The sequence below is a fragment of the Sciurus vulgaris genome (genome assembly GCF_902686455.1).
Source record: "Sciurus vulgaris genome assembly, chromosome: 1".
Classification (NCBI taxonomy): Eukaryota; Metazoa; Chordata; class Mammalia; order Rodentia; family Sciuridae; genus Sciurus; species Sciurus vulgaris.
Genome location: NC_136461.1, coordinates 116,712,151 through 116,725,763, shown reverse-complemented (window position 1 = coordinate 116,725,763; position 13,613 = coordinate 116,712,151). Strand labels below are relative to the sequence as shown.

The 13,613-nt window shown below is 38.1% G+C and overlaps 1 protein-coding gene across 1 annotated transcript in view; it reads right to left on the bottom strand.

The window, feature by feature from the left end:
• Positions 1 to 12,841: 12,841 nt before the first annotated feature.
• DAP3 (death associated protein 3) overlaps positions 12,842 to 13,613 on the bottom strand; it is a 36,017-nt gene continuing 35,245 nt past the window's right edge. Inside the window, 1 exon segment of the mRNA XM_079104698.1 lies at positions 12,842 to 13,215. Within this exon segment, the coding sequence (XP_078960824.1) occupies positions 13,130 to 13,215 (86 nt within the window). The 3' untranslated portion in view covers positions 12,842 to 13,129.

The window sequence follows — 13,613 nt, the reverse complement described above, 5'->3', positions numbered from 1 at the left end:
CTCTAAATAAAATATTTGTAAAAGGGCGGGGACGTAGCTCAGTGGTTGAGCGCCTCTGGGTTCACTCCCCGGTACCAAAAAATAAAAACAAAAAACAACCACCACCTTGCCAGAAAACGAAAGCTCCTTTAAAGCCTCCCACACACCCAAAGTCGGCCTTCCTGAATTTTAATCCAGTGGACTGGTCTACGTATTACATTATGTAAATGAATCGGAGTATGTGTTCTTTTGTCAATTATCATTTATGAAATTCATCCATACTCTTGCTTGTACCTACTTTGTTTTCATTACTGCAGAATAGTCCTTTGTGTGAATATATCACAAATGATTTATTTAAAAACAAAAGACTTTTCTAATAATAGACTTTAAGATTGTTTCCAGTATTTGCTTAAACAAGTATTTGCTTGTGAACATTCTTGTGCCTGTGCACATATTCTAGCAGTGTTAATTGTTGGAGGTCGTAAGGCTGGGTATGCTTGAACTTGGTAAATACAACCAAGATGTTTTCTAAAAGTCTTCGACAATTCCCAGTGTACCAACAGTGCCAGAGAAATTTCAGTTCCAATAGCTTGCCAACATTTGAAAATTTTAATCATCATCACTATAGTTTTAATTTTTCGATTACCATTGAAGTTCATAGTACTATTTCATGTTTATCAGTCATTTGCATATCCTTTTTTTTGTGGCCTACTTGCTTAAGTCTTTTGGGTGGGTTATTTTCTTTGTTTTTTTGGGGGTAAGGGGATTGAACTCAGGGGCATTGGACCACTGAACCATATCCCCAGCCCCATTTTGTATTTTATTTAGAGGGTCTCACGGAGTTGCTTTAGGACCTCACTTTTTGCTGAGGCTGGTTTTGAACTCCTGATCCTCCTGTCAGCCTCCCCAAGGCGCTGGGGTCACAGGCGTGTGCCTATAAAAGAGTGGAGACCCTTTTTAAAAAGAAAAAGGTAGAGATCGTCTGATATAAAACAAACATATCTAGTTAAGATTGACCAAACCAAAATGAGTGTGAATAAAATCATTGAGTTGTGCTGACTGTGGGAAATACAAGGACAATAACTGAGATAAAATAATGTGGCCATGAGTTAAGGACATTGTGACCATTTCTGTGAGGCAACCCACCCCTTCAGAGGCCCCAGAAGCTGCTGGTTTCAGACGTGGGTAGTCTGGCTCCCCACTGTCTAGCTCGCCCTGCTAGCCCACCAGGTGCAGCCTGAAATAGATGAGCTGGAGCTGGCTGCTTGCACTCCTTGGAAAAAAAGGAAAAAGGCCCCTATTGTAAGCCTGCCAGGATGTGTTTTTTTTTTTTTTTTTCTCCATGGTTTTCACTTTAAAAACCAGCTTGCTGAAGTCACTCCCCACTACTGTCCCACTTGGAGTAGTGGTCCTGACATGTCAGTCTGTTTTCTTTTTCTTTTTTTTAATCTCTTTTCCCAAAATAAACTTTTTCCGACTTTAGTTTCTGGTGGTGTCACTGTGCGTTGATAACCAGACCCCACAATGGTGCCATGGCACCCAGCTTGTTTAAATCTTTTGTTAATGCTTCCTTTTGGTTGTCAGACTCTTGATTTATAGCATTTTATTCTGGAAACAAGCCCTTTGTCCATCATGGGTGTTGAAAATATCTTCTCCTGTGGTTTGCCTTATAGTCCTTTTTTTTTCATTCTCTCTCTCATTCTCTCTCTCTCTCTTTTTTGCAACCCTGGGATTGAACCCAGGGCTTTCCATGGCCCTAAACACTCTTTATTTCACCCCCTGTATTTATATATTTATTTATTTTTGGTATCAGGATAGAACCCAGAGGCACTTAACCACTGAGCCACATCCCCAGCTCTTTTTGAGAAAGTCTCCCCTAAATTGTGAGACTGGCTTGTGAGCGTGTGATCCCTCCTGCCTCAGCCTCCTGAACTGCTGGAATTACATGTGTCTACAACAATGCCTGGCCCAAACCTTTTTATTTTGACACAGGTCTTCTCTAAGTTGCCCAGGGTGGATTCAATGAACTTTTTGTTTTTTTTTTTAAATTTTAAAAATATATATTTTTTTAAGTTGTCAAAGGATCTCATTTTCTTATATGTGGTGCTAGGTGCTGAGTATTGAACCCAGGACCTCACAGATACCAGGCAAGCGCTCTATCACTGAACCTGCTCAATGAACTTTGATCCTCCACCCAGCCTCCTGAGTAGCTTGGATTACAGGTGTGTGACACCCTACCAGCTTATTTTTATTTTTTGTAGTGCTGGGGATAGTCTTGTTTATATTTGATGTTTTCAAATATTACTAATTCTTTATATATTATGACCTGGGCTTTTGATAGTTTCATTGATTTTTTTTTTTCAAATGTCACATTGTTTTTAAACATACTTTTTATAAAGTATCTTTTTTTTTGTTTTGGTACCAGGGATTGAACCCAGAGGCATTTTACCACTGAGCCACATCCCCAGCCCCTTTTTAAATGTTTTATTTCAAGACAGGGTCTCGCTGTGCTTAGAGCCTAAGTTGCTGAGGCTGGCTTTGAACTTGCGATCCTCCTGCCTCATTCGACTTAAAAAAGTATCTACATCTCTGAGTCTACCATAGGACTCTAAAAAAGCTGGGTGAATAGGGATAGTTTCTGTTAGGAGTGACAGAAAAAAGGCAGCTAAAACTGATAGCTTTAAAATTTAAATTGCATTTATCAAGTTAATTATTCAAGGTGATTATCATCAATGGATGCTAAAATCTTTGGGTGATAATTCGTAGTGAAACAGGACACGAGATTTCAAAGTAACAGTACAGATTGTTAATTATATCCGGGAAATAGCAAATTTTTGATGGAAATATCAAATGGCTATTATAATTAACCAAGCAATCACACTTATCACCAATAATGCAACAAACTAAAGTGATGTAGTGTGGAAGTACAAAATATAACCCATGCCTTATGCATCTCAAAACCCTTTAACCTGTATTTAATCTGAGGCAAACAAATCTAGATTGTGGGACAGTTTATAATACAATACTAAATAGTATTTCAGCTAAATGTAATGGTAATCCCTGATTTGAACCTGAACATTGTTAGGGATGACTGGAGAAAATTTTAAATGAGCTATATATTGTGATGAGCTTCTTTGGTATTATGATATAGTCATGTAGGAATACCCTTCTTAAGATGTATGTGCTGAAGGACTTGAGAGTTGTCCTGTGTCTGCAGTTTACTTCCAAATGGTGCAACAAAATAAATGTTTATAAAAATAAGACAAATGTGACAAATGTTATCAACTGAATGTAGGTGAAGATTACATTGTCTTTTTTTTAATTTTTAATTTTATTTATTCTAATTAGTTTTATATGACAGAAAGCATTTATACATTTTGATAGATCATACATAAATACAGTGTAGTCACTTTTTTCTCATTATACATATTGCAGGATCACATCAGTCATGCAGTCATACATGTAAATGAGGTAATGATGTCTGTTTCACTCTGCTATCATTCCTTCCCCCATACTCCTTCCCTTCCCTTCATTCCCCTCTTCCCAATATAAAGTACTCTATTCTTTCCCTATTCACCTCCCCTTATTGTGAATTAGCTTCCACATATCAGAGAAAATATTCAGCCTTTGGTCTTTTGGTTTTGGCTTATTTCATTTAGCATGATATTCTTCAGCTCCATCTATTTACCAGCAAATGCCAGAATTTCATTCTTCTTTAAGGCTAAGTAATATTCCATTGTGTGTATATATGTGTGTATATATTGAGTAATATTCCATTGTATATCTATACCACATTTTCTTTATCCATTCATCTGTTGAAGGGCATCTAGATTGGTTCCATAGTTTAGCTATTGTGAATTGAGCTGCTGTAAACATCGATGTGGCTGCGTCACTGTAGTATATTGATTTTAAGTCCTTTGGGTACAAACTGAGGAGTGGGATAACTGGGTCAAATGGTGGTTCCATTCTGCTTTCCATAATGGTTGCACCAATTTGCATTCCCACCAGCAATGTATGAATGTACTTTTCCCCCCACATCCTTGCCAGCACTTATTAAGGCTTGTATTGTTGATAATAGACATTCTGATTAGAGTGAGATGAAATCTTAGGAGTAGTTTTGATTTGCATCTCTCTAATTGCTAGAGATGTTGAACATTTTTCATGTATTTATTGATCGATTGTGTATCTTCTGTGAAGTGTCTGTTCAGTTCCTTAGTCCTGTATTATTTTTTGCATACTCCAACATTCCTGTAGGATTGAATATTTTCAAAATGAAAGAAAAAAGCTTTTTTTTTTGCAGTACTGGGGTTCAAATACAGGGTTTCATACGTGTTAGGCAAGTGCTCCTATCACTGAGCTACATCCCAGCAGTATTTTCAGAAGTATTTAAAAATCATCTTGTCAAGATCTGCAAAATTAAAAAACTCATACATATTTGGATCAGAATAGCATTGTATCTTCATAAATAAGTTTGGGGAGAATCAATGCCTTTACAATAGTAAGCTTTCCAATTCATATTCTACCATTTATTGAGTTTTAAAATTTTTGTTTTCTGTACATCCCTGTTCCTAACTCCCTACATCAGGGAAACACTAATCTACCTTCTACCTTTATAGATTTTGCTTTTTCTGAACATGTGGCATAATCATACAGTATATGGTCTTTTGCCTCAGCATTTTTTAAGGCTCTTCATTTTTGTAATATTATATTTTGTTTCCGTTTGCTTTATCATTTGCAATTTCATTCATATTTAGATTATTTCTATTTTTTAGCTATTATGAACAATGTTACTATAAACAGTCTCATGCTACTTGAACATAAACTCTTTGTGTGGACATGTGTTCATTAGGGATAGATACCTGAGGCAGAATTGCTGGGGTCATATGGTAATGCTGTTTAACATTTTGAGGGATTCCCAAACTATTCCAAGTGGTGATACCAGCTTGGTATATATCAGTTTTGGTATATTACTTCATCTAGCAACTGAATTCCAGTATCTCCACATCCTAACAATTATCATGTATTCACAGCCATTCTTGTGGGTATAAAACAGTATGTTATTATGACTTGATTTGCATTTCCCTAATAACTAGTGCTGTGGGCACCTTTCCATGTGCTTATCATTCATCCATCTTGTTTAAAAAAAGGTCCAAATCATTTCACTCATTTTTGTCATATTATCTTATTAATGGTTATAGTTCCTTATATATTCTGAATTTTATCCAGAATAACAGCATATAAGAGCAAGTTAATTTGATGAGATCCAATTTATTAGATCTTTCTTTTAATCAATTTTTTTTTAAGTTCGAGATGAACACAATACCTTTATTTTATTTATTTAATTTTATGTGGTGCTGAGGGTTGAACCCAGGGCCTCACCTGTGCTAGGCAAGCGCTTAACCACTGTGCTACAACCCCAGACTCAATCACATTTCTTATGGATATCTTTGGTGTCGTATCTAAGAAATATTTGCCTAACTTAAGATCATGGAGATTGTCTCTAATTTTTTATTTAGACAGAGGCTTGCTATTTTGCCTAGTTGACCCTGAACTCCTGGACTCAGGTCATCCCCCTGCTTCAGGTTCATGGGGCTACTGCAGCAGCTGGGACTACAGTCATGTACCACTGCATCTGGAATTCTTTTGTTGAATTTGTTTCTAAGTACTTTATCTTATTACTATTCCAAGTAGAATTATTTTAATTTCATTTCTGGATGGTTCTTTGAAAGTGTACATACAATTGATTTTTATGTCCTGTTCTTGTATTGTTGTGACCTTGTTGAACTTGCTTTTAGTTTTAGTAGATTTTTGGGGATAGCTTAAGATTTTCTACATGTTCAAGCTAATGAAATCTGAAAATAAAGGAAGTTTTACTTATTTCCTGACCTGGATCCAGTCCAGTTGAGGGATGAGAAGAAGCCCCAAGAATTGAGCTGTGTAGTAGGTTAGCATGAAGACAACAAAAAAATGGGGTAATAAACATTAGAACTATAGAAGAATCTTATGTAAAAGACTGGACAAGAGCAGGGTGGGAGTGGGGCAAGAATGGAGGAAGGAGGGACTGTATAGAGGGATAAGAGGGGTGGGAGGGTGAGGGGGAAGAAAAAAATAACAGAATGAATCAAAAACTATTACCCTAGGTAAATGTATGATTACAAAAACGGTATGCCTCTACTTCATGTACAAACAGAGAAACAAGAGGTATCCCATTTGTTTACAATAAAAATGAATTAAAACAAACAAAAGACTGGACAAGATAGATTATCATGCTAGAGTACTTGGAAAAAAATTAAGAATATGTATTCAGGAGTAATTCTTCCTAGGACTTTGTTATCAGTGATGATGTGGACAGACATACAACTTAACATGCCTGAGTTTACTCTTATGGTTAGCCTCCCAAAGGTGTGAGTGTTGGACGTGAGGGTGATATGGCTGCAATATGTCACCCTGTTGATTGTCAAGAGTTGATTCAGCTAATCTGGTGGGTTAGGCAGGGGGTCATCTTGCTCCCTCACTGTTCCAGGTACATCCCTCCTGAAGAGTCATGATCAGTAAAAGAGGATGACCATCCTGATCGACAGAAGACAGTTCTCTGGTCAAGGTTATAGGAGTAGCTGCACTACTCCAGAACCTTCTGCCAGAACCTATAAACGAGATCCCAAGCTCCAAAGGTGGTAATATTTTCCAGCCTCATCTGCAGCTAAGGATCAAGTTTGCCAAAGTGATTTAGATCCTGCCTAAATCTTCCATATCTCCTTTTTTTTTTTTTTTTTTTTTGCGGTGCTGGGGATCAAACCCAGGGCCTTGTGCTTGCAAGGCAAGCACTCTACCAGCTGAACTATCTCCCCAGCCCCCATATCTTCTTAAAAGCATCTTCTGGGGACTTGCTGCAACTGTTGTCAACACAGGCTCTGCAGTCGTTGTTCACAGCATCAGTGGTGTCTTTACCACAGTGCTTCCTCTGGTCGGGTTCAGGTGGGGTCTGGTTGTGGAGCCTATGACTTTGCCCTCTTGCCTTCTTTTCAAATTCGTTCAAATGGGCATTTAAATTTATAATGAAGAATGGTGACAGATAAATTTCCAAGAGACATGCAGAAACACCAAGGGGTGGGTTTTTGTATTAAAAAAAAAAAAAAGCCAGGTGTGGTGGTGCATGCTTATAATTCTAGATACTCAGGAGGCTGAGGAGAGAGGATCGATCACAAGCTCGAAGTCAGTCTGGGCAACTTAGGAGCCCCCATCTCAAAATACAAAAGGCTGGGGATGTAGCTCAGTGCTAAAGCATATCTAGTACGAAAATGTATATAATTTTATCTCTAGAATTTGGTAACAGACAGTTGCTTCTAAAGAATTGGGAGAAAGGGAAGGTGCTGGATTTTTCATTATATATTTTTGTATGATTTGAAATTTTGTAAGGACAACACTGGCAAAATATATTAGAATAAAGGCACTGAGGGAGACACTGAACATCATCAACTAGGGAAATTTTAAAGATCACTGGCAGCTTGCAAAAGATAAACCAAGAGAGATAAGAGGCAGAAAAAATAATGAATGTTTTCAGTAACTCAAAAAAGAAGTGATGGTTATATGAAGGCAGCAGTAGTGAGGTTGAAGAGAAGGACGTGGTTTGAGATAAATTTACAGGCTTAAAGATCCATATTGGGAGGGGTAGCAGTCAGGGCTCCATTAGAGAAGCAGGACCATTAGGAGACACATAAAGAGATTTGATACATGAATTCACTCTTTTTAATTGTAGGAGCTGGTTAAGTATTCTCGGTAAGGCTGTTGTCTTTGTGTCTGACGCTAGTACGTCAGCATAGTTAAACTGACACACAGCAAAGCTACCACCATGGGTGATGGATGACTGGGATGGAATCAGGGTTCGTTCTGTTTCTGACAAAAATTTCTTCAAATAATGCATAAAGCATTATAAAGCATAGCTACTTATGTGGTAGGTGCTTTACCTATGCTATTTAATTCTCACAAAACCCCTGCAATTTTCGCATTACTGAAAGCAAAATGAAAAAATAAATAGACCTCAACGGATCAGTGATGCTTTATTAATCACCAGAGGGGCACAATTTTCAAGAGAGAAAATAGCAACTGGTGACAATAGGGATCTGAGTTTTATAGGGTTCAGTGAGACTTAATCATAGCAGAATGTGTCGGTTGGGCAGTCAGGGGAACAGCTGGAGAAGGGGAAATTGTGAAAGTCCAGAGCCGATTCTTTTCCTTCTCTTCCTGGGACCCATTGTCTTCCATCTCTCCCTGGGGAACATTTTTCCATATCCTTAAATTATTATCATTAGATGAGGACAAACAGAGATAAGGTGAAATTAGAGAAGGAAATAGGCAAAGAATCAAGAGACCTCCAAATAGCCTGCCAGTAAGTAGGAGATCTGGGAATCAAAATTCTGACTCTAAATCATACTGATAACCTGGACATGGTGAGAGGATTAAACTTTACTTAAGTGATTCAAATCACTATTTTCTCCCTTCTCCTACAGATGGTACAGAGATAATACAACTTTGAGTGCATTAAAAATAATTCATTCCCCCTGCCAATCATCCACTGGTAGCCAGTAGACTGACCGCAGACTGCCAGTGGGTTGCCAGCTGTCTGCTGCCTGGAAGTGCACTGTCACAGTACCTGCAGTTTTAGGTACACATGGCTGCCACCATTTTGAGACAACAGCCAGGACCTGTAGGACCCCTGTGTCCAGGACCACTCAACCAGACTGACCACACCCTGCCTCCAGGACCACCGGCCAACCAAGCCCACATCCTAAGCTGTAGATGCCCTATTTGCCAACACATTTGGAAGCCAGAGTGTCCATCTTGGATTATCCTGGAAGCGGTAGCTCCCATCTTTAGGTGGGGCAAATCCCATCCTGAGACACCTACTGGATGGAGACTGGCAGCTCATTGACAGGTACCTCTCATGCATAAAGCTACTGAAGACTTGGAGGTTTGAATACTATATGATGTTATAGTGTAATTTTCTTCCCTCCTTTTTGAAAAATTTTATTATTTCTTTACTTTTCTTGCTGTATTTTCCTTTTCTTTACCTGTTTCCTCAGTCTCTTTCTCCCTTTTCTCATGCTAACAACCAACTTTTGATTACACTTTCACTCTATGATCTAGAACTTCTATATACTCTTTTCTTATCCCATTAACAGTTACATCCTATACCCCTCCCCATCCTCTTTGTCCTCCATTAGTAACTGCAGACCTTATTGAAAATCTGTTTGTTATACAGTAGATAATAATTGAGTTCATTCTGTTTATTATGACAATATTGTTAATGTCCTCATAGGGGCGATTTGGTTTACGGCTGCATATTGCCTATACTGGATGCTGCTAATATTCATCTCCCCCTTAAAGAAGAGGTTTCGTAAACCTATAAGGTCACTATAAGCCTATAGAGGGGAAACTGCAATACCCCAGATCTGTACTGGTAGAGGGGAAGATACATGAACAACATGAAAAACAAGGGAAGAAAATGATCCAAACAAACCTAGATTCCATATTAATAGAATCCAGTGACAGCATGGTAGAAGAAATGTCAGAAAAGGAGTTCAGAATATACATAATTAAAATGATTCATGAAGCCAAGGATGAGATAAGAGAGCAAATGCAGGCAATGAATGATCACTCCAAAAAGCAGGCGAAAGAGCAACTGCAGAAAGCAAAAAGATCATTTCAACAAAGAGATAGAACAAAACAAACAAACAAACAAAAATCCTTGAAATGAAGGAAACAATGAACAAAATAAAAAACTCAATGGAAAACATCACCAACAGACTAGATCACTTGGAAGACAGAACCTCAGACAATTTGAAGTTCTATAGGAACTTCAAATTAGAACTCATTCCAATACTTCTCAAAGTATTCCAGGAAATAGAAAAGGAGGGAACCCTTCCAAACTCATTCTATGAAGCTAGTGTCACCCTGATACCCAAACCAGACAAAGACACATCAAGGAAAGAAAATTTTAGACCGATATCTGTGATGAATATAGACACAAAAATCCCAAACGAAATCCTGGCAAATCGCAGGGAAAAACATATTAAGAAGATAGTGCACCATGATCAAGTGGGGTTCATCCTGTGGATGCAAGGTTGGTTCAACATCTGGAAATCAATAAATGTAATTAATCGCATCAATAGACTTAAGGTTAAGAATCACCTCGTTATTTCAATTGCTGCAGAGAAAGAGTTTGACAAAATACAACATCCCTTCATGCTCAAAACACTAGAAAAAATAGGGATAGTAGGAACATACCTCAACATTGTAAAGGCTATTTATGCGAAGCCCATGGCCAACGTCATTTTTAATGGAGAAAAACTGAAAGCATTCCCTTTAAAAACTGGAACAAGACAGAGATGCTCTCTTTCACCACTTCTATTCAACATCATCTTTGAAACACTAGCCAGAGCAATTAGACAGACTAAAGAAGTTAAAGGGTTACGGATAGGAAGAGGAACTCAAGCTGTCACTATCTGCTGATGACATGATTCTATACTTACATGAATGGTGTGAATCTACATTGTGTACAATCATAGAAATGAAAAGTTGTACCCCATTTGTGTACAATGAATCAAAATGCAGTCTGTAAAAATTTTTAAAAATTTAAAAAAAGACAGCTTAAAAAATTATTTTTGCATTGAAAATCACACAAATGTGAAAATGAGGATGGCAACTGAAGATCAAAAACCTGTAGCTGCACCATCTTTAGTAATAAGAGATGCAAATCAAAACTACACTAAGATTCCATCTCACCCCAATTAGAATGGCGATTATCAAGAATACAAGCAACAATAGGTGTTGGAGAGGATGTGGGGAGAAAGGTACACTCATACATTGCTGGTGGGGCTGCAAATTAGTGCAGCTACTCTGGAAAGCAGTATGGAGATTCTTTAGAAAACTTGGAATGGACCCACCATTTGACCCAGCTATCCCACTCCTCGGCCTATACCCAAAGGACTTAAAATCAGCATACTGCAGAGATACAGCCACATCAATGTTCATAGCTGCTCAATTCACAATAGCCAGACTCTGGAACCAACCTAGATGTCCTTCAATTGATGAATGGATAAAGTAAGTGTGGTATATATATACAATGGAATATTACTCAGCTATAAAGAATAATAAAATTATGGCATTTGCAGGCAAATGGATGAAATTGGAGAATATCATGCTAAGTGAGATAAGCCAATCTCAAAAAAAACACAAAGGATGAATGATCTCGCCGATAAGTGGATGATGACACATAATGGGGGTTGGGAGGGGGACAAGAATGGAGGGAGGGAATGTATAGAGGGAAAAGAGGGGTGGGAGGGGTGGGTGGGGAAGGAAAAAAATAACAGAATGAATCAAACATCATTACCCTATGTAAATGTATGATTTCACAAATGGTATGCTGTTACTCCATGTACAAACAGAAACAACATGTATCCCATTTGTTTACAATAAAAATAAGTTAAAAAAAAAAAACCTGCAGCTTAAGTTCTAATATACACTACAGCATGGACAAACCTTAAAGACATTATGTGAAGTAAAAAGCCAGACACAAAAGGGCAAATGATGTATGATTCCGCTTATATGAAATACCTAGAAGAGGCAAATTCTAAGGACAAAATGTTACAGGGACTAGGAAAGGAGGAAATGCTGAGCTGTGTTTTAATGGCAACAGAATTTTTGTTCACAGTGATGAAAAAGTGAAAAAGTTTTGGAAAAAGTGAAAAAGTTTTAGAAATAGTGGTGATGATTACTGTACATTTATGGTGAATACAACTAAGGCTCCTGAACTGTATAATTAAAATTAGTTAAAATAGCAAATTTTCCCATATTTTACCACAACAAAAATATATATATGTCATTGGGATAAGTAATTTAAACTTTTCCTTCAATACGTGAATTACCAAAGTAACTATGACTTCATAGGTGGTGGATCAGGGCACACCACTAGTCCAGGGCGCATGAGTCAGCCCTGAATGGCATTCCTCAGAGTTGTGCCTGATGATGGAGACATGTGAGGCTTGTCAAAAGAACAGAAGGATCAAAAAAGTGAACAGCTCTAGGGAAACTCTATACTAGGAGAGGAACTGGCTAACCTGAAATAGGAGACTGAGATGAAAAAAAAAAAGATCTCTCATTCTACACAATGTATGCTGCTGGGGTTTAGTGCATACTTCTCTTAGGAACACACAGGAAAGGGTTGCACCATATAAAGCTGCCAGATACTCACCTGGAGTAACACCCCTTGGAATCAAAGAGATAAAAGCGTAAGTAGGAAGTGAGTAGTAAGTGTTTGGGTGGGAGAAGTGAGGCTGTGAATCTTTTTAAAATATTTTTTAGTTGCAGATGGACACAATGCTTTTATTTATTTTTATGTGGTATTGAGTATTGAACCCAGTGCCTCACATGTGCTAGGCAGGCACATTACACTGAGCAATGACCCCAACTCCAGGCTGTGAAACTTCATCTCTTTAGTTGATTAAAGGCTAGAAGTCAGAACTACTAGAAATTTCCGTAGAATTGAGTCGCTTCAGGCTACCAACAAGCACAGTGCCAGAGAAATTCAATTCAACTAATCTGAATGTTCTTTCCCTAAAATTGATTTTTTTTTTTTTTTTTTTTTTTTGGTACTAGGGATTGAACTCAGGGGCCCTGGACTGAGCCACATCCCCAGCCCTATTTTGTATTTTATTTTGAAACAGGGTCTTGCTGAATTGCCTTGCTTTTGCTGAGGCTGGCTTGAACTCTTGATCCTCCTGCTCAGCCTCCCAAGCCTCTGGGATTACAGGTGTGCACCACTGTGTCCAACTCTTTCCTTATAAATTGAATGCAACACTTTAAGAAAGATATTTAATTTTATTTAAGGAAAAGAACCAGGTTATCCTAAACATGAAAACCACATCCAAAAACTGTTATTAGTTTTAGGAACAAGTGGATATCTTATCACATGTTCAAAATCAGTTTACAAGGAACCCATTTCAAAGAAGGCCCATGGCCATTGGCAGTCCTGGACAATCGTATAAGTACAGGGGTCTGCCTGCTGTACCTGAGTGCTATGAGACTTCCCCATGTGACTGGGTGCAGCATAAATGAAATGTTCACTGTCTTCCATCCACATTTTGACCATGGCTCAGAGGGAGGCACAGAGACGTTCCAACTGCCCAGGGTTGGCATTACTTAGAAACAGCAGCTCCTTCTTCCCTTCTTCTGTAGGAGCTAAAATGGAGTCAAACATAGTAAGTCACAAAATTCTCCTGCTATTCTGTATCCCTCCAGAAAACTGTAGTGGTCAGACCCTACCTTATCCAGATTACGTTCAGATATAACCTCCCCCCAGATCTCACTTCTCTTCTACACTTCTCTGACCTACAGAGAAGTGTAGGTCACTATTCTGACCTACAATACTGCAGCTACTTTTATTCTTCCCTCTCTAATATCTTATTATCTAGTCATAGAAAAATGCTTTAATTTTCCTTTATATACCCTCTCATATCCAGAGGTAAGGCAAACATCAATGAACACCTAAAATGCTTTCAGTAAAAGGGTATCAAATTTGGTATTAAGAGGTAACAAGGGCTGGGGATATAGCTTGGTTGGTAGAGTGTTTGCCTTGC